We start from the raw sequence: 27,113 nt of genomic DNA on the forward strand, positions 1-27,113 counted from the left end.
AAACAAAGAGAGAGGTGGAGTTTGGTGGAGCTGAGCGAATGGTCTCGCTCTCCATTTAATAAATGAACTGACAGTCAGAAAATAAATGGTTGTAAAACAAACAAAAACACAGGACACGGCACTAGTAGCCAAAATAAACAGACAAACAAAATGGACTAACACTAAACAAAACACGGTGAGCAGATATTTGAACTATTACTATTATTACAATTATTATTATTACCTCCGTCTCACAACCCTGAGTGAAAACATGCTGCTTTTATGCAGCTGTACCAAGACTTGATTGCTAATCAGTCATTCAAGTGGAGTTGCGGTACAACTGCACATGAATTAATAAAGTGCAATTCCCCGTGCTCACATATTATTACTTTTCACTTGCACATGAAGTACTGTGCAATCCTTGTGCCTAAATACATATATACATTTTAAACACTCGTGTTACACAGACCCGTTTATATCCCGTGTACCAATGACTATACACCAACATTAACACACAACATACAACACAAAATACACACAGGGGTGGGCACTTTGCCACATGGACTTAACAAACCCCTGCACAGGCTGTTGATGGTTTCTCTCTCTGCTGATTTTAAACACAAAGTTCACACAATTCTTCCGTTCAAAATACTCGATTACAGCTTGCACAGTTCACATGCTTACGCTTCTGCTTCAACCAGACCCAGACAAAAGGACCTCATTTATAGGACTCTTGATTAGATATTCAACAACCACTTTTACCAAATTGTTGACACCTGATTTGTATATCCCAACATTAAAGACTTTCTTAGAAATATTGCTAATTTCTGGCTTTAACCTTTTTTACAGAAAACCTGGAAAAAGCGCTCTGCTTATTCTCAGGCTCACATACGTGTTCTTTATTATTTTACCTTTTTTATCTATCTATCTATCTATCTCTCTCTCTCTCTCTCTCTCTCTCTCTCTCTCTCTCTCTCTCTCTATATATATATATTATATATTATATATATATATATAATATATATATTATAAATAATATTTAATTAAAATTAGGAATGTCAGAAGAGATTAAAATAAAAAAAAAAAAAACAAGATCAAAAATGTAATCTTAATCTTAGTTTTAATCACATATTTAATTGATAAAATTACTACATCCATCTCATTCATTTGTTTTATTACTGATGGTATTGTTATTATTTTTAAGTTATTATTACCTTTCGTTCCTTACATTGTCTTGCACCTTATCTTCAAGATCTGCTGACCCCATATGTCCCTGGTCGTTCCCTGAGATCGGAAAATGCTAATCTTTGACAGTCCCTAAATTCGTTTGAACTCAGTCGGAGCCAGGGCATTTAGTTATAATGCCTGTCGTCTTTGAAACTTGCTCCTAAGTCATATCAGGAATGCTAGTACAATCGAATCTTTTAAATCCTGTTTGAAAACATGCTCTCCCCTTTATAGTTCTATATTTATTTACGTAGAATTATACAGAAACATTCCAGCATTTGCTGTTAAATTGTTTCAACCAACTGCTAAATCACAATGGAGTCAGTTTATTACTCCCTTTAATGAATTTCAAATTATACTGCATATTTTCTTATCAGTTTCCTTCAATTAATTAATTAATTAATTAATTAATTAATTAATTAATTATATATATATATATATATATATATATATATATATATATATATATATATATATATATATATATATATATATATATATATATATATATAGACACACACACACACACACACACAGCTGTAGTCAAAAATGTACATATCCCAATGGAAATTAATAATTTATAGAAATTTTAACAAACATCTTCTGTAGCAAATGTTTTGCTTTTGTGGATAAGGAAAAAAGTTAGAGGAAATAGATGTCTACAATTATTTATTTCAGCATTTCTTTTGCAAAAGTCCAAAATTGTTAATTAAAAAAAAAACAAAAAAACTAAAACAATTTTAGTAGTCATTAGACACATCATAGGCATTGCTCTGCTTCATTTTGTTGTGCTGGCTTGCTTGCATATTATAAACATTTTTTTTTTATATATATATAAATCTGTAAATGTTTTATGTCATTCTGTAATCAATTTGTAGGTATCAGCATTCAGTGTTTTAATGTAATTGAAACCATGTTAAAAACTATATGTAAACATATGCACATTATTATATGTGACTATAGTGTTTCTTTTGACGACACAGTATTTGTCAAGTTGAGATGAAATGATACGTTTTCAGGTCCCAGTGTAGGTACAAGTATTTTGAACGTACAGGTAGTGGACAAAAACATGGTGATGAAAAACGCTGTCTTAGACGCTGTTACAGAATATCCCATAAATGTTCTATTGGGTTCAGATCTGGTGACTGAGAAGGCCATGACATATTGATAACATAGTGTCATGCTCATTAAACCACTGGGCGACTACACATGTTCTGTGGATGGCGGCATTGTCATCCTGGAAGTCACCCACCCCCCTGGCAGAAAAGAAATGCTTCAACATTGGGTGAAGAAGATCACTCAGTACCATTAAGTTCAATTAGCATTGACCTTGCCTTCTAAGGGAATGAGTTCACCCACACCATGCCAGGAAAATGTGTCCCACAACATTACAGAACCCTTCACTTCACCCTTCACTCAGGGCTGTAGAGTTCTTTAGGTTGGCACCACACATGCACTCGTCCATTTATCGAGAACATAGTGATGGATGGTTCATCTGACCATATCACATTTCTCTACTGCTCGGTAGTCCATTGCCAGTGCTCTTTTCACCACTGGACTCGCAAACATGCATTACCAAGGTGTGATGAGCAGTTTGTGCACTGCAACCCGACTATGGTATCCTGCTTGTGGAGTTCTCGGCGGACCGTTTTTGATGGAACTGGCTGCTCGCCCCCCAGTTTGAAATTTGCAGTTAATTGATCTGCAGTTGCTTGCCAGTTTTGCCTTGCACTTCGAATTAATGCTCGGATATCACGATCCTGGAGTATGTGCTTCCGCCCACTGTTGCCCATTGCTAATGAGTATGTTACAGTTAGTACTGTAGTATTTGTTAAAATATTATATAAATATATATATAGTTCGTTAAAAAAGTTGTATTAAACAAGATAACATGTTCAAAACGTGTAACCCCTTGAGAATGATTGTTGTTTCTGGAACAAAAGAACTTAAACCAGTATACTTGAAATAAGGTGTGCTTATTGGTATGCTACTGGTATATTTTTCTAAATGAAAAGTATACCAGTATACTTGAACCCGTGGAACCTCTGTGATAACTTGGCAAGTTTGAACAAACTGCATTTTACAGTATTGTCCCCAAGCTTTTCATAATAGGTCCAAACAGGACTTCTCTTTTTAATTTATGAATGATACATTTTGTAATTTTGCTTCTAATTCTATCTGTACTGACTTGAACGACACTGATACATATTACACTTATACGCTGTGTTCTACCAGTCTTCTCTGACTGGATAAAGATTAACCACGCAGTAGACTGGAGGATGGGTGGGTAAGCCTAAGGCACAGAGAAAGTAAAAATAACTCAATGTTAATGTTTTGATTTTTATTTATTAAGGCGGGGATACATAGAATTAAAATGTAAAAATGAAAATATTTGTTCATTTCGTTTACCATTTAAATGTTTAAACTCTTCCAGCCTTACCCAAGATTCAACATTCCTGTATTAACAGTAGTTCTGGCTCCTCAGAGGAAGCAAGTCTCCATTATAAACTCCTATCTGCTATTCACCACAGTACAGTTGGCGCTGCTTTATCGTGACGTCTCGGGAGAAGTAAAAATATCCCAAAAAAGCCGTTGTCCCAATTAAACCAGAGGCATTTGAGACGACCTTAGTTACACTGTTTTGTTTCTAAATGAAAAGAAAATAATGAAATTACATCACATTATGATTAAATGTTAAATATATAATTTAAAATATGAGTCAAACAAAATGAATAATGTAAAATAATACGAAAACAACAACTGCTAAGCGCGCTGGGTCTACACTAACACACCTTTTTGTTTCTGAGCGGTTTTTTTTTTTTTTTGTTTAAAGTGTTTGTTTATATTATTTAATAAAAGCTGATCGCTGTAGCGTTTCAGTTTTGCCCCACCAGCACTGCCTGTATGTATTCTCTTCCAGGTCTGACGTCACCACATGCACCCTGTGACGTGGTCTTGAAATCTAAATGCTATATTAATGTTGTATGCAGTGCATTTTTAAACATGCTAGCAGTGTGTAACAGTTAAGCTTATTACAATAAACTATTATGCGTTGCAGTTTTATTTTCTCTGCTGGCTAGTGGAAAAAATGCATTTAACAGTCAAATTGGGGTAAAATATGTATACAAGTTTCATCACTTTGTATTGAATGCATTATTTTTGCTGAGTTCACACAGCTCCCCTTTAGGTGAGCAGAGCATCTGTTTTCTCATTCCAGCTATTTTGTATTTTATGCTTATTAAGCATCCCCTTGAGCGAACTTGGATGAGTTTGCAAATCTGCTGCCGGCAGAATGGAATTGTGTCCTCTAATGGTGCCCTTCACTTCAGTCAGGTTCACTCCTAGGTGTTGTACTGTACAAAACAAATGTAGTTACTGGTGACAGGGTTCTGCATGTTATTGTGTTACTGACTATGACATTGACCAGTCCAGTAAAATGTAACCCTTTCACTGCTGCAATGTTTAAACCACAATGATCCAGATCTTTAACAGTAACATCTTGATTGTCGCAGAGGATGCTTTGTTTTTTATGTTGTTGTATTTTTTTTTTTACAAAAACTCCCATTTCTAGTTTATTTTTATTTTTTTTATTTTATCTAAGATAAAAAGTTTAATGAAACGAATACGCCTTTAAAAACACCTAGTTTGTTTCATTAGGGCTGTATTGTATGTTTCTTTTAATGACAGGCTAGTGTATTAAGTGATGTCTGTCTAAGCGAATTCAACGAAATGCAAATATAAAATGAAATACAACGAAAAATCATTATAAAGCAAATATAGAATTAAATCTTTAAAGGTTTATACAAAATACTTTAAATAAATACTTACAATCATAGTTTTCAAGGCTCAACATTACCATAGATACGGTCTGAAGGGAAATGCTCTGACAGTACTTGCGCAGATGTATAATTTGGACCGAGTCGTTTGGTAATTAAAATTGCGATTGAAGAGAAGAGACGTTTTGTTTCTAAAATGCCTAAACCATACATAACAAACAACAATGTAAAGGATGTATTCAGCTGACGGGGATGAAATAGTGATGTGCAGTTTTTGCAACTGTTGGCTGGAATGAGAGTCGAAAGATGCAGTAAGCATTAGCTGTTTATTCCTTTGGGGGAAAATATGGCTTATTTGTTTATATTTTGTATTAGTATGCTAATTATTTGTTTAATTTCAAGTGGTGCAAACTTTGCACTGCAGCAAATGCTGTTTTGGTTTTGAATAAGTTTGAATAGTGGAGCCCTGCTTCAGTGCAATGGGATTGAAATACAATTCTTATGGTTTTGTTTTTAATGGGTAGATTGCTGTATGTTCAATTATTATGACAGCCCCACGATAGCAGAGCAGTGTATGTGATATATATATGATATTTTATAGGGCAGTATTTACTGCAAATAGGCAGTTAATTAAGGAGTGGGGGACTGTACATTACCGTTACTTCATCTAATGAGAAATTATGACAACTAAATTATTTTTTTGTGCGAGGTCCGTTTACGTCAAATGTTAAATCTTTAACAAAATATATGTATGTAGTTAAAACATGATTTATTCTATATTATTATTGATAAACATCAATTTAAGTTGTTTTATTAATGTGTATCTAATAAAACGAAATAAAACGAAATTTGTGAAAAATAAAACAGAAAATTATAAAGAATAAAAATAATTTCACAGGGCTCTAGGCATAATGTTCTAAGAGATAATAACATAAGACTTGCTCTAGTTAGTTATTGCATGTTTATGAACAACTGTGAACTGACACTTTTTTTTTTTTAAATTGCTCTGATTTTGAGGTTCAGACAGTTCAGACATATTAAATCAGTACTCATAGGGGCATATAGTGTAGGAATAACAGAAACCATTTTATCCACTGGCTAGGATCCAAAAGAAACTACACTTCAAGAGAAAAAGTTAATCATGCTGACAGGACATTGATGACCACTTCCTGTAATGGGAGTAACATGAATTTACAATTAAACTGGTTCAACAAAGAACGAGAAGGGAAACTTGCTCTTACATGTCTATAACTTAGTGCCTATATGCCTCTAGGGTATTGCTGTCCTGATAAAGGGTCAAACAGAACAGAAGCAGATGGCAATGATAGAAAGATTCATGAAGCACTCTTGTACTCCTGATGTTAAATATTACTCTTGTTGAAATAAACACTGGCGTAGATTCTCTTTGGATGTTTTAATAAGTAATCAGTTTAGATTGGACTCTGTTTTGTGTTTCTTCCAGTTTAGCAAACCCTAAAAAACAATTAAGTAATTTGTTTCTTAATCTCCGTCAATTAAGATGGATGTCTATTTGAGTGGCACCAGTGTTCAGAACAACATTTGTGACAGTGATTGAAATAGGTACAGCAATAGATAAAATAAGATTTTCATAGTTTGACTTCTTGAGTGATTTATTAAAGATTTGGTTCCTGGGGATTTTTGCCATGCAAAACAACTAATGTGTTTTTTCCTTTTTATTTTTTTAGCCGCGCCATCAAAACCAATCAGGATTTGCTACCGGAAACTCCCTGGACACACATTTTCTACAATGACTTTTGGGGGACGCTGCTTACCCACAGTGGCAGCCACAAGTCCTACCGCCCACTTTGCACTCTCTCCTTCCGCCTTAACCATGCCCTGGGGGGCCTGGATCCCTGGGGCTACCACCTTGTCAACATTCTGCTGCATTGCAGTGTCACGGGCCTCTTCACCCGCCTTTCACGGCTCCTTCTCGGGGGCGGTTACTGGACCTTGATGGCGGGGATGCTGTTTGCCTCACACCCTGTGCATACTGAAGCTGTGGCAGGGATTGTAGGCCGGGCGGATGTTGGTGCTGCCCTCTTCTTCTTGCTTTCGCTGCTTTGCTACATACGATACTGCTCCCTGAGAGGGCACTGTGTCCACTGCTGGTCCTGGTTGCTGGGTAGCTTTGTCTGTGCGACCTGCAGCATGCTGTGGAAAGAACAAGGAGTGACTGTCTTGGCCGTGTCAGCAGTTTATGATGTCTTTGTGTTCCACAGGCTCAAATTTCATCAGGTCATCTTGCTTATTTTTAAGGTAAGCAGTTTTACTTTCCCTGTTTTAATCTTGTCTGCTCTTGGATGGTTTGAGTAAATCTACCCCTCAATGGCTATTATAAGTGCTTTGTTGATTTGGAAGTTGAAGGATTAATCCATTACCTGGCTTGACTGGACCAGGAATTACAATGCTGAAATAAATGTCTTTAGTGAAATTTTGTGACGATTAGTGAAGGTTAAGTAAAAATACAAAGCAAGCAAGTTTATCATTTAAAAACCTTTGTCACCAGCATTCAAAAACTTGAGACAGAACCTCAGTAGGATGTGTCTAAGATGACAAAGATGCAAGTTTCTGATTCTTAATCCCTGGGGAGGCATGTATGCTAGTCAGGCCAGGGAAGGATGCTGACAGGAAGTGTGTTTTGGGGGAGTGCAGTTCTATATCCATTAAAATATGATGTGTCTATATCAAGGAAAGTTATTTAATGAAAGGGGGTATCTCAAGTATGTGTTCAATTTTATTTTTGCACTTCTATTTTTAGGTTACACAGTACACAGGAATACATGAGAGAGAATTATAAGTAGAAAAAACAAGGACTCATTATTTTTCTAAATACTACCACTTAAATACACAGTAGTAGGCTTACACTGGTGTATGTTGAATTAGAGCAGAATTGTTGAGAATAAGATATGGTGCTGATCAGGGGTGAGATTCTGCCAGTACTCCGTTCCGGGTCTTATTTTAATGCCGATACTGTGTACCGGGACTTATTTTATCTGCTTTTTATCCAACATGCTTGCATTCCATTTATTCACACTAGCGCAACGTTTCTCAAATCAGCACAGTTCATGCTGCTTGCATTCCGTTAACTAATACTGCTTCTCTGTCTCTTGCCCCTGCTGCACAACCCCCACCTAGGTGCGCAGGCGTTGGAGTCCCCCTAGGTGCGGAGACTGTTGATCTTGGCCAAGGTGACCAGAGTCTGGGATCTCCTGGATCACGACCGCTCAGAGTGGCTGACTGCCAAGTTGCTGGTTGCGAAGGGGGCTCGGAGGGACCGTCAGAACGGCCCGCCGAGCGATCCGGGAGTGCAAAGCAGCGTTGCACCCAGGCTCTGTCAGGTATCTCGAGGGGGTCCTCAGGACCGGAGAGCAAGCTTCATCCCCCTACCCCCGGCTCTCCGGTCCTGCTGATTGAACCCAAGGCCTCCCCTCTAGAACAACCTGAGCAGGATCTCACAGTTCTCCTCGACCCCCCTGCGATCCACGTTGAGGAGGACCCTGTATGCGATGGTGCTCCACAACCTCCACTTCCTCGTCCTCGTCTCCCGCCGAGATATCGCTTAGCGGGAGCCCCTCCGACTACCGGAGGGCATTGATCCCCAGTGGGAGGCCCTGTACTCCCCGCTGGTCCCTAGGGGAGCTGGGGACTTGGGATGGAGGTTGCTGCACAGAGCGCACGTGTCAGGATAGATCCTGCGTCACTTTACCGACTCGGACGCTGCATGCCCTTTCTGCGGTCAGTCCAAGTCAGTAGTTCACATTTATTTCCTTTGCGCCAGGCTGCAGCCGTTCTTCCTGCTTTTGAAGAACCTTCTGCTGCAGTTCTGGCTGGATTTTTCACCTACCCTGCTTATTTTTGGGCACCCTGTTCGTGGCTCCACCAAGAAAGACCTCCTGGTGAATCTGCTCCTGGCTCTTGCTAGACTGGCCATCTACAAGACCAGGAAGCGTAAGATCGCCAGGGAGGGTCTCTTTGACTGCGGAGCCATGTTCAGGGCCCTGGACCGTTCCCGGGTTAAATTGGAGCACGCCCACGCAGAGTATGCTGGTGACATGCCGGCCTTTGTCGATCAGTGGGCTCTGGGTGGCGTGCTCTGTACCACCCCCCCTTTTGTTTTGAATATTTAATTTACTGATTTTTTTTACTGTTTTTTTCAGTTAAATTAGTTAAAATTGAGGATGCTAATTTGAATTCTTCTCTTCAGCCATCATTTGACGTCTGGAGTAGTCCTCTACATTGGACGGTCCTAACTTGGGCTTTTAAATAGGACTGCTTCTGTTTCTTAGCTGCTATTGGCTACGATTAAAGTCAGTATAATAGTTTATTGGTCGAGTTTTCATTCTGATTACATTTCATTTTGGCACACATTACAAATCTCTGCCCGTTTTGCTTTGTCAGTGCTCATTGGTTGATCAACAAGAGAAAACTTTAGCAGTGAGACGCGAAAACAGCAACGTGGAGTAATTATTGTTTTCTTAAATTCGGAGAAACTATCTGAATATTGAATGACCATTGCCGCACATAAATTTGAAGGCAATGGTTCACGTTAGTGTCCGCCGTGAATTACACAGTTGATAAATATCAGAAATAATTCTCACAGCATGCTTTGGCTTGCACCGATTTATAAAATGGAAAGTGATGTGTGGGACAGTAGAGATTAACAGAAATAAACAGGATCAACAAAGTGCTGCTTCAGATTGGGCAAACGAGTCAGAATCAGGATACAGATGTGGGTGTGCTTTTACGCTTTCCAAACATGGGTCCAACTTGTAAGGTAAATGTTAAGGACAGTGATCAAAGTTTTGTTTTGTTTTGATCCTAGTATTTTCTGTTATGAGGACTGTAAATGTACAATGACCCCCTTTTTACAGTTTAAGTTAAATTTGAGTTTGCACTTGCGTGTAAAAGGTATACGTAAACCACAGTAATGATATTACTTTATGAAAGTGTGTAATTTTTCACTTTGTTATTGTGCAGGAACCTCAATGCCAGGGATAAAAAAATAAAACCATGATGTCTACTTTTATACTGTTTCTGCCTGAAATATACAAATCTTTTTTCTGGAATAGATCATGGTATAATTCATCTACACAGAAACACAACAGAATATATTGTAGGCTAATTGTGTCGTAATTGGGATATCACTTCACTTAATTGGGATACAGTATTTTCAAATGATAAACGTATTTTCAAATGATAAACAGAGATCGCTTTTCAGAGCAAAAAAAAAATTGACTTGTATTTTAAATGATGTATTTAACATTTAGTCAGAATGTTATGATGTGATTTCATTCTTTTTCTTTTCATTAAGAAACAAAGAAGTGTGACTCAACTGCCTCGTTTAATTTGGACAGCCGCTTATTTTTCCAACTGTAATACGAAAGAAAGCTTTGGACAGTGATCTTATGATGATATCTACTTTTGTCAACAGTTATTTTTATTATATTATATATATATATATATATATATATATATATATATATATATATATATATATATATATATATATATATATATAATTTTTTTTTTTTTTTCTAAATGTTCTGTTGGCTCTGTTCATTGAAGTTATATGAGGCAGATTCTGGTCTCCTGTGTATGGCAACCAGCTGGGACTGGAATACCTGTTGAACTGTAAAAACCAGCACATAGTATGTGTCTTATAATACAGTGAAACTCTGATACAACGTACTGCCTTGGGACTGTAAAAACAGTATGTTATAACAGAGGTATGTAATAATTAGGTACATGGACATACCTGCCAAATCAGCACTAAAATCAAAACCTAGTACAGTACTAATGGATTAATGTACATATACAATGTATGTAGTATAAAGGTTTATTACAGAAGAAACAATATACAACAATGTAACTAGTACTGTACATTACTATACAGTATGTAACATTCTATATTTTAATTATTTAATACAGTAATTCTATGTTGCTTTGGATAAAGATCGTCAGCTAAACAAATTTGAAAAAATAACAAAAAACATGTAATTATGTACTGAATAATACTGTACGTTAATTAGTAAATTAAACAAATTAATAAAAAAAAATACAGTACAGTAATAATAAATTGTAGAAATAATAAAACTGGTAATAATAAAAATATACACGTCAAAAACATTACCATACAGTTCAGGTACAGTATAGTACAGTATCATTGCCTGCATGCTATTTTAAGTCCTTTAAGCCCTGGCCACATTAACGTTTTAGAACTTAGTTAAGTGTTCAAAACCTGTTTAAAAGTGCTTAAATCGATTTGCATCCACCCCAAACACAGTTCATAACTGAGTTCAACAACCGAAACCTACTCAGGAGGTAGTCTCGAATTCGGTTGTCGGCATAACTGGGTTTCATAATCTTGTTTAACTGTAATTTTGGAGGTGACCCGTGTTGGAGTCTGGTTACACAATATCCTCTGATATCCCCTAGTGCTTTGTGGTAGTATGTTGTCATAATACCCCTGGCTATATGAGACGAGAATAAAGAAAAGACAAGCCCCAATTAAAACAGGAGGATTTATTCTTGTCATATTCAATTGGCAGTCAGATTTGCTAATGTACTGTAGTAAGTTTTCCCTTTTTCCAAATGGCCATCTAATTTGTTTACTATGGCGTGGGCTTTTTTCCCCCCCATACAAAATATTCCCCTTTTGATTACTTATGCACTTTCTTATAGCTCCTCCAAACTGCTCCTGTGTTCAATGAAAATAAACAACATTTACCAACAGGGTAAAAAAAGAAAGAACGTGTATACATTACAGTGGATTCTGGGATACAGTCATCCAGCAGTGTTTTTTTCGACAGCTGGGTTAAACTAACCCAGTTGATTACGGCAATCTGGACACGCTAACACTGTTGGGTTAGGGTTCAGGTAAATCGGTTTTGAACTTGAAAGTCTTTTTTTTTTGTTCAAATGTGGACGGGGCCTTAACGACTGCGTCAAAGATTGTTGCTTTTTAAACTTGAGCTCTTTGACAACATAATTCTGACTGCATTCGTCCCTTTAATATTTCTCCAATAATGTACAGTTTGTCCTTAAGTGCAATGGACATTCATTTAGCGCTGGCCATGATAATATTGCAGAAATTATAGTAATCGAGAGCAAAGTTACGTTTAAACTGCAAGAAGTTGGCCTACGAGTACACAATATGCGCAGCACAGACCACTGCGTGCCATTGCAGTGCGTACATAATAACAGGAGGTATGCACTATCAGAATACGTACTAAAAGGAGAATTTAAACAGGATTTAGTATGATTTTATTCAGTTCCATGATGCTGGTTCTTTATATCAGTGTGTACGTTATATCGCAGGTATGTTGTAAATGGGTTCGACTGTAGTTATTCTATAGCCGGTAGCATTGGAATACCACTACCCTGTTCAGACTACCTTTAATACAATAATATTTATTTTGGTTGTGTGAATAGGTGTTAAAAACCATATTTGATAAACCACTCACTTGCAAATCAACAGAGACTGTTGCATAAAATGTCAACTAGAATGTAAATAAAACATAGAATAGGGTCATTCCAAGCCAACTTAACCAGAAAAGATGTATTTTGTTGCCCGACCATCATAGATTTTGCTAGAAAAATTTACCTTGGGGTTTTTCACATCTTCACTGCCATCTAGCCGCTGTCTTTTAGAGGGGAGCCCGACATCAGTGACAGTTTCTTCATATACTCGATTGAAATTCTCCTTCTCTGAAGCAATTTTCTGGCGAAATTCTGCTAAACTGTTCAGAAAGAAAATTACATCAAAATTTTTTTTGCAGTACTTGGAAAAGCACATCAGAGAATGTAAAAACTGCATTAAATGTCTCCAGCAAAAAAAAAAAAAACAGAACTCAAAAGTGTTCAGTTGTGAAATAAAACCACTGACAGAATGTATAGCATCACTGTCCAACCTTTCTGGATTCTCCAACATGTGCTGAAAAAGCTGGTTCAACTCCTGTTTTTTTCATACACTGTACACACTAGCCAAGACTACAAATTCCAGCGGGTAGGTGGCACCTGTGGCAGTCGTCTTTGGCAGATTTCGTCAAGTAATTGTGTGCGCTTTGGGGATCTGGTAAAAAATGTTGCCAGTCCTCCAAGATTGTTAAAAAACTCTCTGATTTTTGAAGTGCTTTCTTGCATCTGGTCATTGTTTTAGACTTATGCGGGGGAAATGCAGATCTCTTATTGGTTGATCACAGCCCCTTCAGGAAAATCTTAGACTCAAAACATCTTGTAAACCCTTTAAGTCGTCTTGGATAAAGGCATTAACCAAATGAACAAATAATAATTAGAGTAGTATGTTTCATAGTATAAGCAAGAACACTGTACACAAGTGAGTGAGGCAACATAATGTCATTCGACTGATGGTTTACTTGGCACTGTCTGGTCAGCAGAGAACACCTTGAAGGTCCTGATGGCACACCACTGACGTAAACACACCTACAGACCTAACGCCTCTCCCAGGACTGAATCATTGAATTCTGGTCATGGTAGTTTTCTGTAGGAACTTGTTATACGGACAAGTGTGACATCATTAAAAGGCTCTACGCCGGGGATCCCAAGTGGTGCAACCAGTAAAGGTGCTCCATGCTGAGTCCAGGATGTGCCCTATAGCCTGGAGATTACAGGTTCAAATCCAGGCTATGTCATTGCTGACCATGACCAGAGGTTCCTAGGGGGTGGTGCACAACTGTCTGAGCACCACCCCCTAGGAACTGCACTTTTAAAAGACTGAAAGTGGAAGACTGTCTTTTGAAGCGACCTAGTTAAAAGCACAAAACGAAACTTATGGAGTCCTATCATGTGATTGAACCCTTGACTTCGGTGAATTGTGTCTAGGAACATCTGATCCGGACACATGATACTTCTTTGGAAATTCCCAAGCCTGCTCTTTCAAACCAGGCCTCAACCAGGAGGCTGGCTATTATAGTGCCTGACACAAATGCATGAAAAGGGCAGAGTGTAAAAGAAAGATACATTTATTGTGAGGGGGGAGATTTAGACACTCAGACTAACTCCATATCATAAGCTATTCCCCCTTTTATTGTATGCTTTCAGTCCAACCCACTAATCTCCAAAATGGGGACTTGTAGTTTAGGCATTCACTTTAAACCCCCATATGGCTTATAGATGATGCAGGCTTATAGATGATACATGCCTACATGATTTTTCTTTTTCTTTTTTGCCAGATCAGCAGTTTTTTTCTCTATTTATGTCCTTCCCACCATTCCCTGACAGTTTTCTGGCCAGCTCTTGCTTGTTTTTGGCATGCTACCAGCCCCTCAGGCTCTGTACCACATCCAAGGTTTCCACTTCCTGTGGTAACTTATATGATTATGATCACTTTGAGGATAACTGGTACCTATGTGAGAGTTGTATAAATTGGCTATATCTTTCTGCCTGAAAGTATTTTTATATAAGCCCGTGGGGAGGAATCTCATTGTACCTAGCATTGTGCAAAGACACCCATTTAAGAAAGACAATATATTTGAATTGATTTAAAAAAAAAAAAAAAAAAAAAAAAAAAAAAAAAACCTGTTAATGAAAGTTTACTGTGTTCCCCAAGTAGAAAAGTATGGACTGACAGTTAGTGCATAATAGTCCACGATTTGAATGAGGACCCAAAAAATATAAGACTTCAGAAATCAGGTTATTCATGGAATTAAATGAGTTCTATTTGCTCTCAGAAAGCAACAGTACAATTTACCAAGCTATTTTAAAAGACAGGCTAGCTCTGCTGTGTTGGTTATTAAACAGTCAGTCTCCAGTGCTGTGAGTGCAGCATCTTTCTTGAACACCAAAACTGTTCACAAGGAGTACACAATACAAAAAGAAGTTGGAAACTTTGGTTTTTAGCTGTTATATTTCAATACATTGGGGGGGAGGAGTTCAACAAGAGACCACCGCATCTCTCAACTTGGCAGAATTTTTATTTAAACTCTTTCAGCTGTTTTTTTTTTTTTTATTTTCTTATTTGATGTACACAAGAAAGCATTTTGGAAAACTGATACAGGAATTGAGAATTCTATCTATTGAGAAGATAAGCCATCTATGTTAAATAAACTTGCATATTTGCCAATCTAGAAGATTCCTAATCACCCAGTTACAGTTAATAAGTGTTTAACAATAATTACCGTATAGGTCTGATTCAAATAAGCAATGTGTTCAGAGCCATTAATATAAAGCTTACAAGTGCTTAGATTGGTTAATCCACAAGCCTGTTACTAGCAAGTTCCAATTAACCTATAAGTGTGTGTTATATATATATATATATATATATATATATATACGATATATAATATAGATTTCACAAACTCACTTTTATTACCACATTTGAGTGAAAACTACTGCCGTGTGGGTGGTAATTTCCAGCCTCGCAGGTGGGGGGGGGGGGGGGGGGGTTGGAGTATACGATGGTGCTACGTGGGTGGACCGGGATGCTCAGGAGGGATGAGCTCCAACTATTTTTAGTTTTATTCATCCATTTCTTTGCGTTCAATGTTTTTGGAAATCTGTAAGATTTTAATTTATAATAAAGGTGGTTATTTAATGCAAGATTTTCCTGACAATACTTAATAACCCTATTTAGATTATTTGTATTTGCACTAAAGAAAAGGAAGTCCAAATGACCTGTCACGTGTATTGAGTAAGTCTTTTAAAAATAACATTATTTTAGTTTTGACTTTGTTCTTTATTTACTTGCTGCTGTTTGTCTTGTTAAGGTTGTGTCGTTTCTTGGCGATACAAGTAATGTTTTATGGAGAGCAGGAACATTCAAGTCTGTTTTGTTTGGTTTGCAAGATGGCTTTCATTGATTATTCTGATGAATTGTAATGGGAGTGCTAGGATGTCAACATGGGGTATCAATAACAATAATTAACCCACTGCATGAAAATTGTACCTGCAAACCCAACAAAAATGTCTGTCATCACCATTTACAAAAGCTCTTTTTATGATTTCTTTTAGAGTTAATCAAATATTTTTTTAAATTTTTTTATATATAGTCTGTGCTAGGGTGCTTTGGACAGCGTTACTTTTTTTGGTCAATTATGTTTTCTTTTTAAACAAGAAAAGCGATTGAATTTCACCCTATGTAAACATGCATATTTGAGGTTTTGAAGTAGAATAACAACTCTAAAGTGGGCAAAGCAACAATTTAAACAGTTTTTTTTTTTGAACAACTACAGTGATGATTTCAGTTTTTTGACCTCTACATTTTTTTTTACATCTGAAGCATTTGAAAAAGTCTCTGCCATTCCTAACTTAACCAAGACAAACTGGGAACTACAGTAATACTCTTGGTTGTTAAAGAAGGTGAAAGAAAAGTCACTGTATTTGAGCGGTTGACTTTGTCAATGTCAACCTTTGTAGCATTCTGACTGTTGTACTGTTCACTAGCCCTGAGTCTAAAAACACCTTTGGGGACATCACCTAGGTGACATCACCTTTAAGACATCAGCTCTACTGCCATGACAGTTTTCTTTATAGTAAACATTTTTTTAGATGAAATGACATTTGTGAATTGAAAGCAGACTGATTTCCCAAATCTGAGGGAGGATTCATGAAACAACCAAACACTGCATTTCACTGTTACTCGAGGGAGGGGCTTCCGAATGTTTTTTTTTTTTTTTGTAAGAAATGATCCTATTCAGGTTTTGCGTTCTTCAAGAGAAGCTGACCGATAATTTCTGAGGCTGTTTTCACACCGATTCCGGTAACCAGCATAATTTCCCTAGTAACCAGCATTAAATGATATGTGGACTAAACGATCAGCACAACGGGCTCAGCACCTACAATTAAGAACAAAAGAGCTGAAGAATAGGCATACATCAGTAATAAGACTGGCAGAAATCTAACACTGACAGGCTGTGAACTGTATGGCCATGATTGTGAGTAGGTCCTTTAACATGCTGAACATAATCTAGGGAATCTAGGAGATTTAGAAACTCCACTGACTTTGGTTCAGAGTCATTAACAATATGTAGATTATAGTATGTCATATTTATCAGAGCACATAGTGAGGAAATCAGTTTCTGTGATTAAAAGGTAGTTTAAATTTGGGTGGATGGTAAATAATTACAGTAATTAACGGTGATTGACCTTTCAAAGTTAGTTAGTTCTAATGATTAAAAAGAGAAATAACTTATATTTCTTAGTAATCTTTTCTGCAACATTATAATTAGAGCTGTGAATGGAAGCCAGTCTCCCACCCCTCCCCACATGCCTTCTGAAAAAATATATAGTTTGGGGGAGATGCATCTATCACTGACACACTTTCGTCAGCATGTAGCCAGGTTTCTGTTAAGAATAATAAAAAAAAAACAGAGTTTATGATCTTCAATGAACTCATGTGACAAAGTGGTGTGCAGTGCGGAGGTGTAGAGCTGTTGTGGTTACAAAACAGAAGCAGACGTTTATTTTTGTAATCCCGGTCTGGTGACCGCAAAGAATAATCCCAGGCAATACACTGCAATGTGTATTACACTGTTCCAAACAACAGTTTACAGTCCCCAAATAATAAACACAGTATAAACACTCACAAAGACACAAACACAATCACAAGTCCAGAGTGAGTGCCAATGTGTAAGTGGTGAAATATAATTTATTTGTGTATAGTTGTGAAGTGTTGTCCGGGCTGTTACTGATCTTAAATTACAGTTCCCGGTACATGTTAGTCGTCTAATAAACAAACAAGTATAATTAGACACGACAAAACAAACATGAAACACTCAAGGTACAATTATAGTTCTCCTTTAGTGGTTCTCTCGCAATCATTACAAAGGAACAGATCGCTTAGCCATGTCCCCTTTTTACCGTCAGTTATGCCCCCTTGGTTATCGAGTACAACCGTTTCTCATCCAATCCATGGTTGCCACATCGCTTACCTTCTGGGGTAATGACTTGGTGTACTGTAGCTCCACCCCCTTTCTAGATGGCTGACTTCCACCTTTCCCTGGAATGAATTGTCAGACCATCCAGTCTGGAGTACTCTGTTCCCTTTACACAGCTCCCTCACAGGTCAGAGGGAGATTTATAACCAAGATTCATTCTTTCTGTCAGAACTCATTAATTCGTGGAGCATTGCTGGATAAAGATCTAGAATTAAATAATGCTAGACATAAATAGCAGGGGTTTGAACTGATGAACCAGAGACACGTATTTTTTTTATTTAAGCAAGCCCCTTGAGTTTTGTAAACCTTTTAACCACCTCCCTTCCCCCATATCTAGTTTAAAGTGCCCCTTTAATGTAAATGTAGAATTAATCTTCCCAATGGTTTCTTTGCTAATTCTGTATTCTTGTTATTTGCTAAGTTTAACAAAAGGTGTGTCTCCAGACAGAATATCTTTATGAAACAAATGATGTGTAGTGTAGTGATTGCATCCTTTACATAGTAAAGCGATCAATTTCCTTTAAGGAACGTATATAGCTAGAAAAATAGCTTTAAGACAGTTTCTTCAACGTCAGATAAAATAATTTAATTAAGAAAATTGTCATGGTTTAACATTGCTAATGTGTGGAAAAATGTGTGTGTAAGAGCAAAGCCCTCTAAACAGTGGTTACTAACTCTGGCCCTTCGTGGTCCGTCCTAGTACAGGACTTTGTTCCAATCAAGTCCTAAATTAGTTAATTTGCACTTACAGCTTGTTTAATTCACTTACTTAATACAAGGCTGGACAAAATATCTGTACTGGAAATCTTGACAACCAGAGTTGGGAACCACTGCTCTACCCCTAACCCTAAACCTAAACTAGACGCCTGAGCCAGGCCAATATACATTCTTTCTCAATTTACTAGGCAATTGGTTTTTCTAGAAGCAGAATATATTTCTGAAAGCAGCTATAAATGTACCCCCAGCTACTCCTAGTTAATGTGCATATATTGTCCAGCATTTTAAATGGTTTAATATATTGTAAATACCAGGGACTGAACAGTCAGCACAAAAAAAGAAACCATCTCTTTAATTGTCATAAATGCATACATGCATACATTACAATGCATACTAATTTAAGCTAATCTACATATATATATATATATATATATATATATATATATATATATATATATATAATATATTATTAATAATGAGTAAAATACAGAGGTGGAGGATCAGGTCTTACTGTGACACTCATCTCCTGCTAAACTCTCACAGTTTTTAATTTTTAATCGTATACAAGGTTGCTGAAATGCTTATAAATAATCTACACAGTATCGTTTCAAACAATTTATTCTGAGGTAGAAACATTCATTTTATGGCCCGTTACTGTGCAGTTCAGCTAATAAGCTTATTTTCAAAAACAGATTCTATTAACACACCTATCTTGGCAGGCATGGTGATGGGTTAACATGCAGGCTGGAGTCGAATACTGTTTTATAATTTCCTATAAAATCCCTATTCTTGTTTGAATATTTGGCTATTACATACTTTTTCCAAAACAATAACCAAAGGAAAAAAAAGCAAAACACATTGTGAACATCAGTTATATAAAATACTGGGCAACTAAAGCCAAACCTTAAAACTGTTAAACTAATTGTAATAGTAGAATATTACTGACCACAAGCAATCATGAGAAATTGCAAAAAAAATAAAATAAATAAATAAAAAAGGGCCAATAACATCACCACAACTGCCATGTTGGAACTACACAATGTTTTCTGGTTGGTCATAACTCTGACAGTTTATTTCTCCCACATCAGTTTTTTCCCAACAAGGCTGATTTCTGGCAATGTTAGTGGAGTACAATTTTACATTGTTTGCCTGATATATGATATCTTTTCCCATCTTTTTAATTATTAACATCAGGGCTGAATAAACAGAAATATGGATATTGTTTGGCCTTTGACAGGATTAGTGTTCTAAGAACAGGGCTCTACAAAACATTTTCACATTGAGGGAAAAAACTGATGGTCCCAGTGAAAATGAAGGTGAATCTAATAAAGTACAAAGTCTTAATGTTAGGGTACACAAATCTTTATTAAAGTTTTTTGACCATCTTTAACAGTAAGAAACAAACACTAAAAGCCACAAACAGAAATGTTTTTTTTTCTGTCTAAAAGAATGAAGAACAAAAAGGCATAACAACAGAATCCACAAAAGCAAAATTTCATAAAGTAGTAAGTAAAGTCCTGCTTTTTTCTTAAAACTGCATCAATATAACTCATTTCAAACCTAACTTGAAGGAGCTCATTTTTTTAAACATATTTAATAGAAGGTGAAAGTGCTGGCAGTAGTGCGGCAGCTCCTTGTAGTGATGATTCACTCCGACCCTGTTCCTGACAATAAATAAACCAGAAACACATAGCAAACAAACAAACGGCTCAGTAATCCAAGTTTAATGTTACCTCCAAAAGCCCAGCACTTGCAAAATGACAGTCCTTATATATCAGGAGACTCCACCCCATGATCAGCACAACTCAGCACACCTGCCAGTTGTCTAATGCAGCACAGCTGATTACAGTAATCTTGTCCCCTAATATGGTCATTCCGCCCTGCACCAAGATGGCCGACTTCCTTTTCCGCTTCTCTCTCCAAGCCGGCCCATCTCAGTACAGACGTGCAAGTACCTCTGCTTAGCGCCCTCTTGGGTCCGGGGGGCAGATTTACAGCTCACATCCTCTCGCTCTCTGTCACAATCCTGTATGGAGATCTGACAGGTCCTTGCTCTGTGATATGTTACTGTAAAGCCCTACCGTACCCAGGTGTTTATTGTATGCTGTAGTTGTCTGAGAGTAGCTCCTGCCATCAAGTGATAAACCACATGCATTTATGTGGCTGGATACTTGCACTCAACACCTGCCTGTTAGTACATTTTGAAGACAGCTTTATATTGCATCTAATGTGTTTTTAAGTAAACTTTTCTACTACCCGCTAAATAAGATGCATGGAAATGGTTTATTTGATAAAATGAGGCCAAAACCATGGAATTGCTACCAGTGCCCTTTTTGACTAAAATAGTTTTAATTGGCACTTTGGTGGCAATTTTACAAGTCAGTGGTGGTGTTTTCATGCTATTTTGTTGGGGAGAGCTGAGATGGGCTTGTCTTTTTAGCATGCTTGCTGCTTTCCAAATTTGTCTAGAGTACAGTTTTATCGTGCTGTAACAATACATTTGGACTTAATTCAACAAAGAGAAATAAAGAAACTTTGTGCACATCATTGCCAGCTCAATCTTTTTATATAATAAATGGCATGTTACAGGGAATTCATTAAATAAAATAGTCTGCTAGCAAGAGTAGCCTTTAGTGAAAGCCACAGAATTATAAAAACTGTCTATTTAGGATTTTTAAATCCAAACATTATTTTTTTTGAACGTTCAATTACTTTAAATTACACATAAAGCAGCCACATTCCCAATGACTATGGTGTTTCCAATAGCGATGGACATTGACTACATTCTGGAGGAATATGCTATTTTACTTTGCTCACAGTGGGTTCTGTTAACACAGTCAGATATAGTGCCCGTTCTGTGGTGGCACTGTTACCCTCCGACTACCACCATATGTGAATAGGCTGGCTCGTTGGTGATGTCAGGCCAGGAAGTAGACATACACAGACAGCACTTAATTCATAGGCACAGATCACAGGGGGGGTGAGGGGGTTAAGTCCCACCCACACCACACACACACACACACACACACACACACACACACACACACACACACACTTTTATGACCGCTTAACAATATTTTTAAACGGTTTTATGATTGAAAATGGTTAACTTGTTTTGTTGGGACTGGAATGCACCAGGTTCTCCACTCCTCCTTATTTAACACAATGAACTAGTCCGAGCCTGTGAACCTGACACGCCTCATTGCTTGCATACCTGTCATTGATGAAGTTGATGCATACAAAAATGTTTTTGATTTTAGAAATGGAAATTTGGTTGTGTTTTAGGAATCTACCTGCAAAACAAACAAACGTAAAAATAGAGTGCAACAACTCGATGGTAGCAGTGAAAAACTGACAGAAGTTAGTGAGGTATGATTTATTTATTTATTTATTTATTTCTAAAATATAAGGGCTAATCTTACACACAAATGATTTTGGGAAACTTAATGAAGCTTCTGTTAATTACCGAAAACGCTTTGACATGAATATGTTTAATTAAGGGGATGGGTGAAAAAACGCAGTGAAAACAAAACTGAGATAGAAAAATGTTTTGATGATATGTAGCTTATTGTTTTGCGAAGATAATCGCTGAGGCTAGTGTAATTTCGACCCGATACACAACTTGTTTCCAACTTGTATTATCTAGCTAGCTACAACGTGTATGAAACCTATGCATAGATAGTGGTGATAAACTGTTTAATAAAGTAGTAGATGTATTTATTTTAATACAGATTCAGCTATATTGACTACTTCGGAACCTGCTGCTGTAGATGAATACTCTGGTGCCCAGATCTAATAACACCGTGTAACAATTCCTGGGTAGTAAGTGTTATTTCATAATTGCTTATGCCTCAAAAGTATAGAAAATGGCTATTATTCCCAACAAACTTTGCTTTTGTGACCAGGACAGTGATATTTCTATAGTGAGTAGTTTTTCGAGATTTACGATTATACTGTAAATACAGTATAATCGTAAATCTCGAAAAACTACTCACTTCTAAATCTTTTGTAGTCATTTTTGTATTACTTTAGTATAAATACATGTTAATTTGGATTCTTATGTTGTTTTTTACTGACTATGTGAACGAAAAGACACACATTTGCCCTTTTCCCATTGGAAATAGTGATATTTTGAAATATCACTGTCCTGGTCACAAAAGCAAAGTTTGTGGGGAATAATAGCCATTTTCTATACTTTTGGGGCATAAGCAATTAGGAAATAACACTTACTACCCAGGAACAAAAATTTTGTTACATAGTGTAATAAATAAAAAGTTTAAGCAAAATAGAACACTTATACAAAGCAAACAGACAACACAGACACAAAACAAAAACAAATATCATGCTGGTGTAAAGCAGCATGGGTAGCAATTGCTTTCTCCTTTTGAGACTCTTGTCTTACGACTCACATCTTGTTCCGCCTCTGAACACCCACCCAGTTTAGCCAAAGCTGCTTGTTTTTATATTGTGGCCGAGGCATTAACTGGCTATCAATTACCTGGTTTACCTCCCCAACCTCATTCGGCTCAGGGTTTCTCATACGCGTGGTCAGCAGCCAGTTTGTCAGTAATCACTCGCTGTTAACCATGCATTCTCATGATTTTATCTGGATGGGGTATTTTAACCCCATCCAGGCTGTCTAACAACAATAACAATAAAACAGTGTGTTTTAACTAAACACAACACAGTATATTTAAATAGAAACACAAATACAAAATAACACAAAACATGAATTACGCACAGGGGCGGAAAGTACCCTGTCACAAGGTCCAAAAATGGAAAGACCTTGTTAAATCTGGATTGTAAGACTTGTTTTTAATGGTAATACTGATATGTCTAAACATGTTTAAACAGTTTTCAGCTATGAGCTGATCAGTATTTTACTGTATGATCATTTTTTTAGCTTATCAATGTGCGCTCTGTCACACCACTCCAGTCTCCCATTACGACATTCACACATACACATATGTAAGTACCTATGACAGAAATAGAATGATAAATCTCCCTCCCGACCTGTGAGGGGGCTGTGTAAAGGGAACAGGATGCCCTGGACTGGATGGCCAGACAATTCATTCCCAGGGTTGCACTTGTGTCACGATTAACTGCATTTGCACCACGAACACTATAGCACTCACTGTGGACTGTGATCGTGTTTGTATTATTTGTGGGTGTTTAAATATCGGGACTATTATTTTGGGACTGAACCTGTGGAGTAAACAGAGCAATGCACATTACAAAATGTCAGGCGGTCATGACTCTTAAGTTCCAAGCCCAGTGGGCTGGAGATCATAAGGGGGCTAGAGTGTGCTTCAGGTCCTGACTGCACACTTTAGGAGTGTCACTGTACCCCGTGATGAAGAGGTGGATAGCCTTGTAAAGATGAATAAATGGGAAATAATCTCTAATCCTCAGAGCTACTGACCACACAACTGGTTGTTTATGAGCAGCATGTACTGGTCAGCACTACTTAATTATTAGGTTATTTTTTAAATGCTTTTAAGCATGCCACAGGTTTTTCAACCAGCCAATCCTGTAAAGTACTCCTAATGATTAAATTGTGTCAAGAATCAAAGCATTTAGATAAAGAAAAGCATTCCAGTAACATGGCTGTTTAAATGTCGTCTCAAAGGATTTTTTATTCACATGTCTGCTTCAAGGGTACATTGTTTCAATACTAAACTGATTTAGATGGACATGAGCCACACTGGTGCCTACTGGGAGGTGTTAAACCTCTCCTTTTAAGATAAACAGGATTATGGATAAAGCTTGCATTCCAAAGCTTTTTGTTTAATGAACTAGGGTGGCACTAGAAGACCCCTTGCAGTTTTAGTAATTGAAATCTTTATATGTTTAGCTCCTGTTCATTCGACTTTGAAGCAAGTTAGGGGATGCCGATGTTTATTTTTTTATTAGACTATATTAATGCTAAGCAGATATGATTAATGAGATTCTGTTGCCAGACAGGGGTTGAGCAGTGAATCGTCTCAGTAACCCTGTGTGATGTAGTGGGGGTGTCAGACCAGAAGAAACACACAGTACTGCGAGATTAAATGATAAATGGATGCGCTGCTGCATGGTTTATTATTATAAACTAAAACAGTACAAAAAAACAGGACACGGCACTGGCAGCCAAAACAGAGAGACAAACAAAAACGAACTACACAGACAACCACGGTGATGTTATGATTTACTTTACGTTATTTCCTCTTCTCCCCAACCGTTCTCCACTCACCAAACACACATCCCCGAGTGAGTGAAAACATGCTGCTTTTATGCAGCTGTACTGAGACTCGATTGCTAATCAATCATTCAATTGGAGTCTCGGTACAACTGCACGTGAATTAATAAAAGTGCAATTCCCCGTGCTCGCATATTATTGCATTTTACCTGCACGTGAAGTGCTGTACAATCCTCGTGCCTAAATACAAATATACATTTTAAACACTTGTGTTACACAGACTTATTTATATCCCATGTACCAATGACTATACACCAACATTAACACACTGCACGTGACATATAACACAAATAGCCCAGGGACGGGACACTTTGTCACACCCTGTCATCATCTTCAAGTGCTATTGGATATTTTACATTAAAAGCAGACATGTCTTCTGATTTGGGGATCATCTCAGGTACCTTTTAACAGCTCAGTTCTCCCACACAACTTGATGGAGTGTTGGTAGATATAATTTTTTTCCAGGCTGACTTTAGGCAAGATATGAATAAATAAATGTAACATCCTTTCTAGCAAAAGTTTGCATCATTTTTATAGATTGTTTCAATAGCGACTCGAGTTCCAATGTTACAATGTACTCGTACAGTACTCAGACAGTCCAGGATATATGAATATTACGAGGCAGGTGTATATGCAACAATTTTGGATATGTTAATATATTTGTATATCACCCTGTACGTGTGAGATTTAAGTAGGCTATGCTTAAAATAGCTTTAAAATGTACAAAAGAATTATGGATAATAAATTAATGTGCGGAGTGAGAGTTGAGGTGCGGTCATAAATACAAGCATCACTTTTTTAACATTAACAATTATTAATTGTCAACTGATTTGGGATAATATATACATTTTTTAAAGAGACAGACGTGTAAGATATACTGAAGCTGTATCTATATCTGACTAATCTTCTAGTATCTTATATATTTAGGGATTCAGGTTTTTTGGCTACGGTACGGTCATTTATACACAGATGGATGCTGAGCAAAAGCATGCGCTTTGTTGACATCAAGGAAGAGAGTGTCCGCTCTACAGGATTAACTACTACAAAACCCTTGAACTGCAAGACGGTGCTAGTGAAGGCATTGCCCAGCCCAGGCCGTTTGAAGAGGCAGGAGTCACCATGAGGATGCCGGGACTCTGGGAGACCAGAAGTAGGTTAGTTTAGGGGAGGTTGATCTCATACAGGGTTTGCATAGAGTAGTAGGTTCCTGGAGCAGGAAGTTCCTTTTAGTGGGACTAGTGCTTGCCATTTGTGTGGCAAACTTTTATTTTTAGCTGTTTTGTTATGTTTTTTTATTTTATTAAATGTTACAATAGGGCTACCATTGCTGGTACCCTAGTGTCAGCACTCATGTTAATTAAATCCCTGCGCGCCTGTGCAGCATGTCAACACCCAGTGCTCTGTGTCTGCCTCAGTATTGTTCAGTGACGACCCACATGCGTAACACTTTCCCAGTCACTACAGTTTCCCAGTCAATGTTTCCAACTGCCCATCACAGATCATTTTGCTGTCAGTTAACTTGACGGCTGGCTTTAGTTTCTGCCTGTCAACTAGCGGGTATTTGCCGTTAACGGAAATGGTGTGTCTGCTGTTTTGAGAGAAGTTATTTTTTTCTATACATGTGCACAGTTCTCCTGTATTAACAGAGATTGACAGACAAGAGAACATCAGTTGATGTTACATGTGGTACTCAGTAAAGTTATTACATATGCTGCCTTAGTACATGGCTTTTTACTTTTAATTATTTTCCTTTGATTACTTTTTCCTAATGGCAGTTGTTCCGAACATTTCACTCTTAAAATTGAAACATTTTAGATTGTCACCAATACTAGTATTTGGGAATGTGTCTAAAGCAAGTGCAATGTACCCTTTTTGAGCAAATAAAGCAAACTTAAGTATTTTCTTCTATTACCTGGTAAAATGAATAAGGAGCTGTTCTGCAGGCATTATTTAAAAAAAAAAAAAAAAACCCATCTACTTTCCAAAACAAATACTGACGGGAAATCATGAACTCCCCTACAGGGAATATCATTGAGCTGCCTGCTGCACTCAGTTTACACTTGCCAAAGTGAAAATGACATAAATTCTTATAAATGTATCAAGTCCATTTCCGTGCAGGATGTAAGTATGTGCTTTATATCAAGGCTGATATATGATGTATGTGTGCATTTATAAATCTCCCAGATTGTGTTATTTGTATATTTATCTATGGTTAAGTAGGCCAGGAATGATGCCATCAATGTGTGATGGGGAAAGAAAATC

The 27,113-nt window shown here is 37.2% G+C and overlaps 1 protein-coding gene across 2 annotated transcripts in view; it reads left to right on the top strand.

Moving 5' to 3' along the window:
• Positions 1–27,113, top strand: part of LOC121319598 (protein O-mannosyl-transferase TMTC2-like) — a 138,694-nt gene that overhangs the window by 58,813 nt on the left and 52,768 nt on the right. For both annotated transcript variants that reach the window (XM_041257194.1, XM_041257195.1), the window contains exon 2: positions 6,689–7,259. In XM_041257194.1, the coding sequence (XP_041113128.1) occupies positions 6,689–7,259 (571 nt within the window). The remainder of the gene's footprint in view (positions 1–6,688; positions 7,260–27,113) is intronic.

Source organism: Polyodon spathula, chromosome 8 (genome assembly GCF_017654505.1).
Source record: "Polyodon spathula isolate WHYD16114869_AA chromosome 8, ASM1765450v1, whole genome shotgun sequence".
Classification (NCBI taxonomy): Eukaryota; Metazoa; Chordata; class Actinopteri; order Acipenseriformes; family Polyodontidae; genus Polyodon; species Polyodon spathula.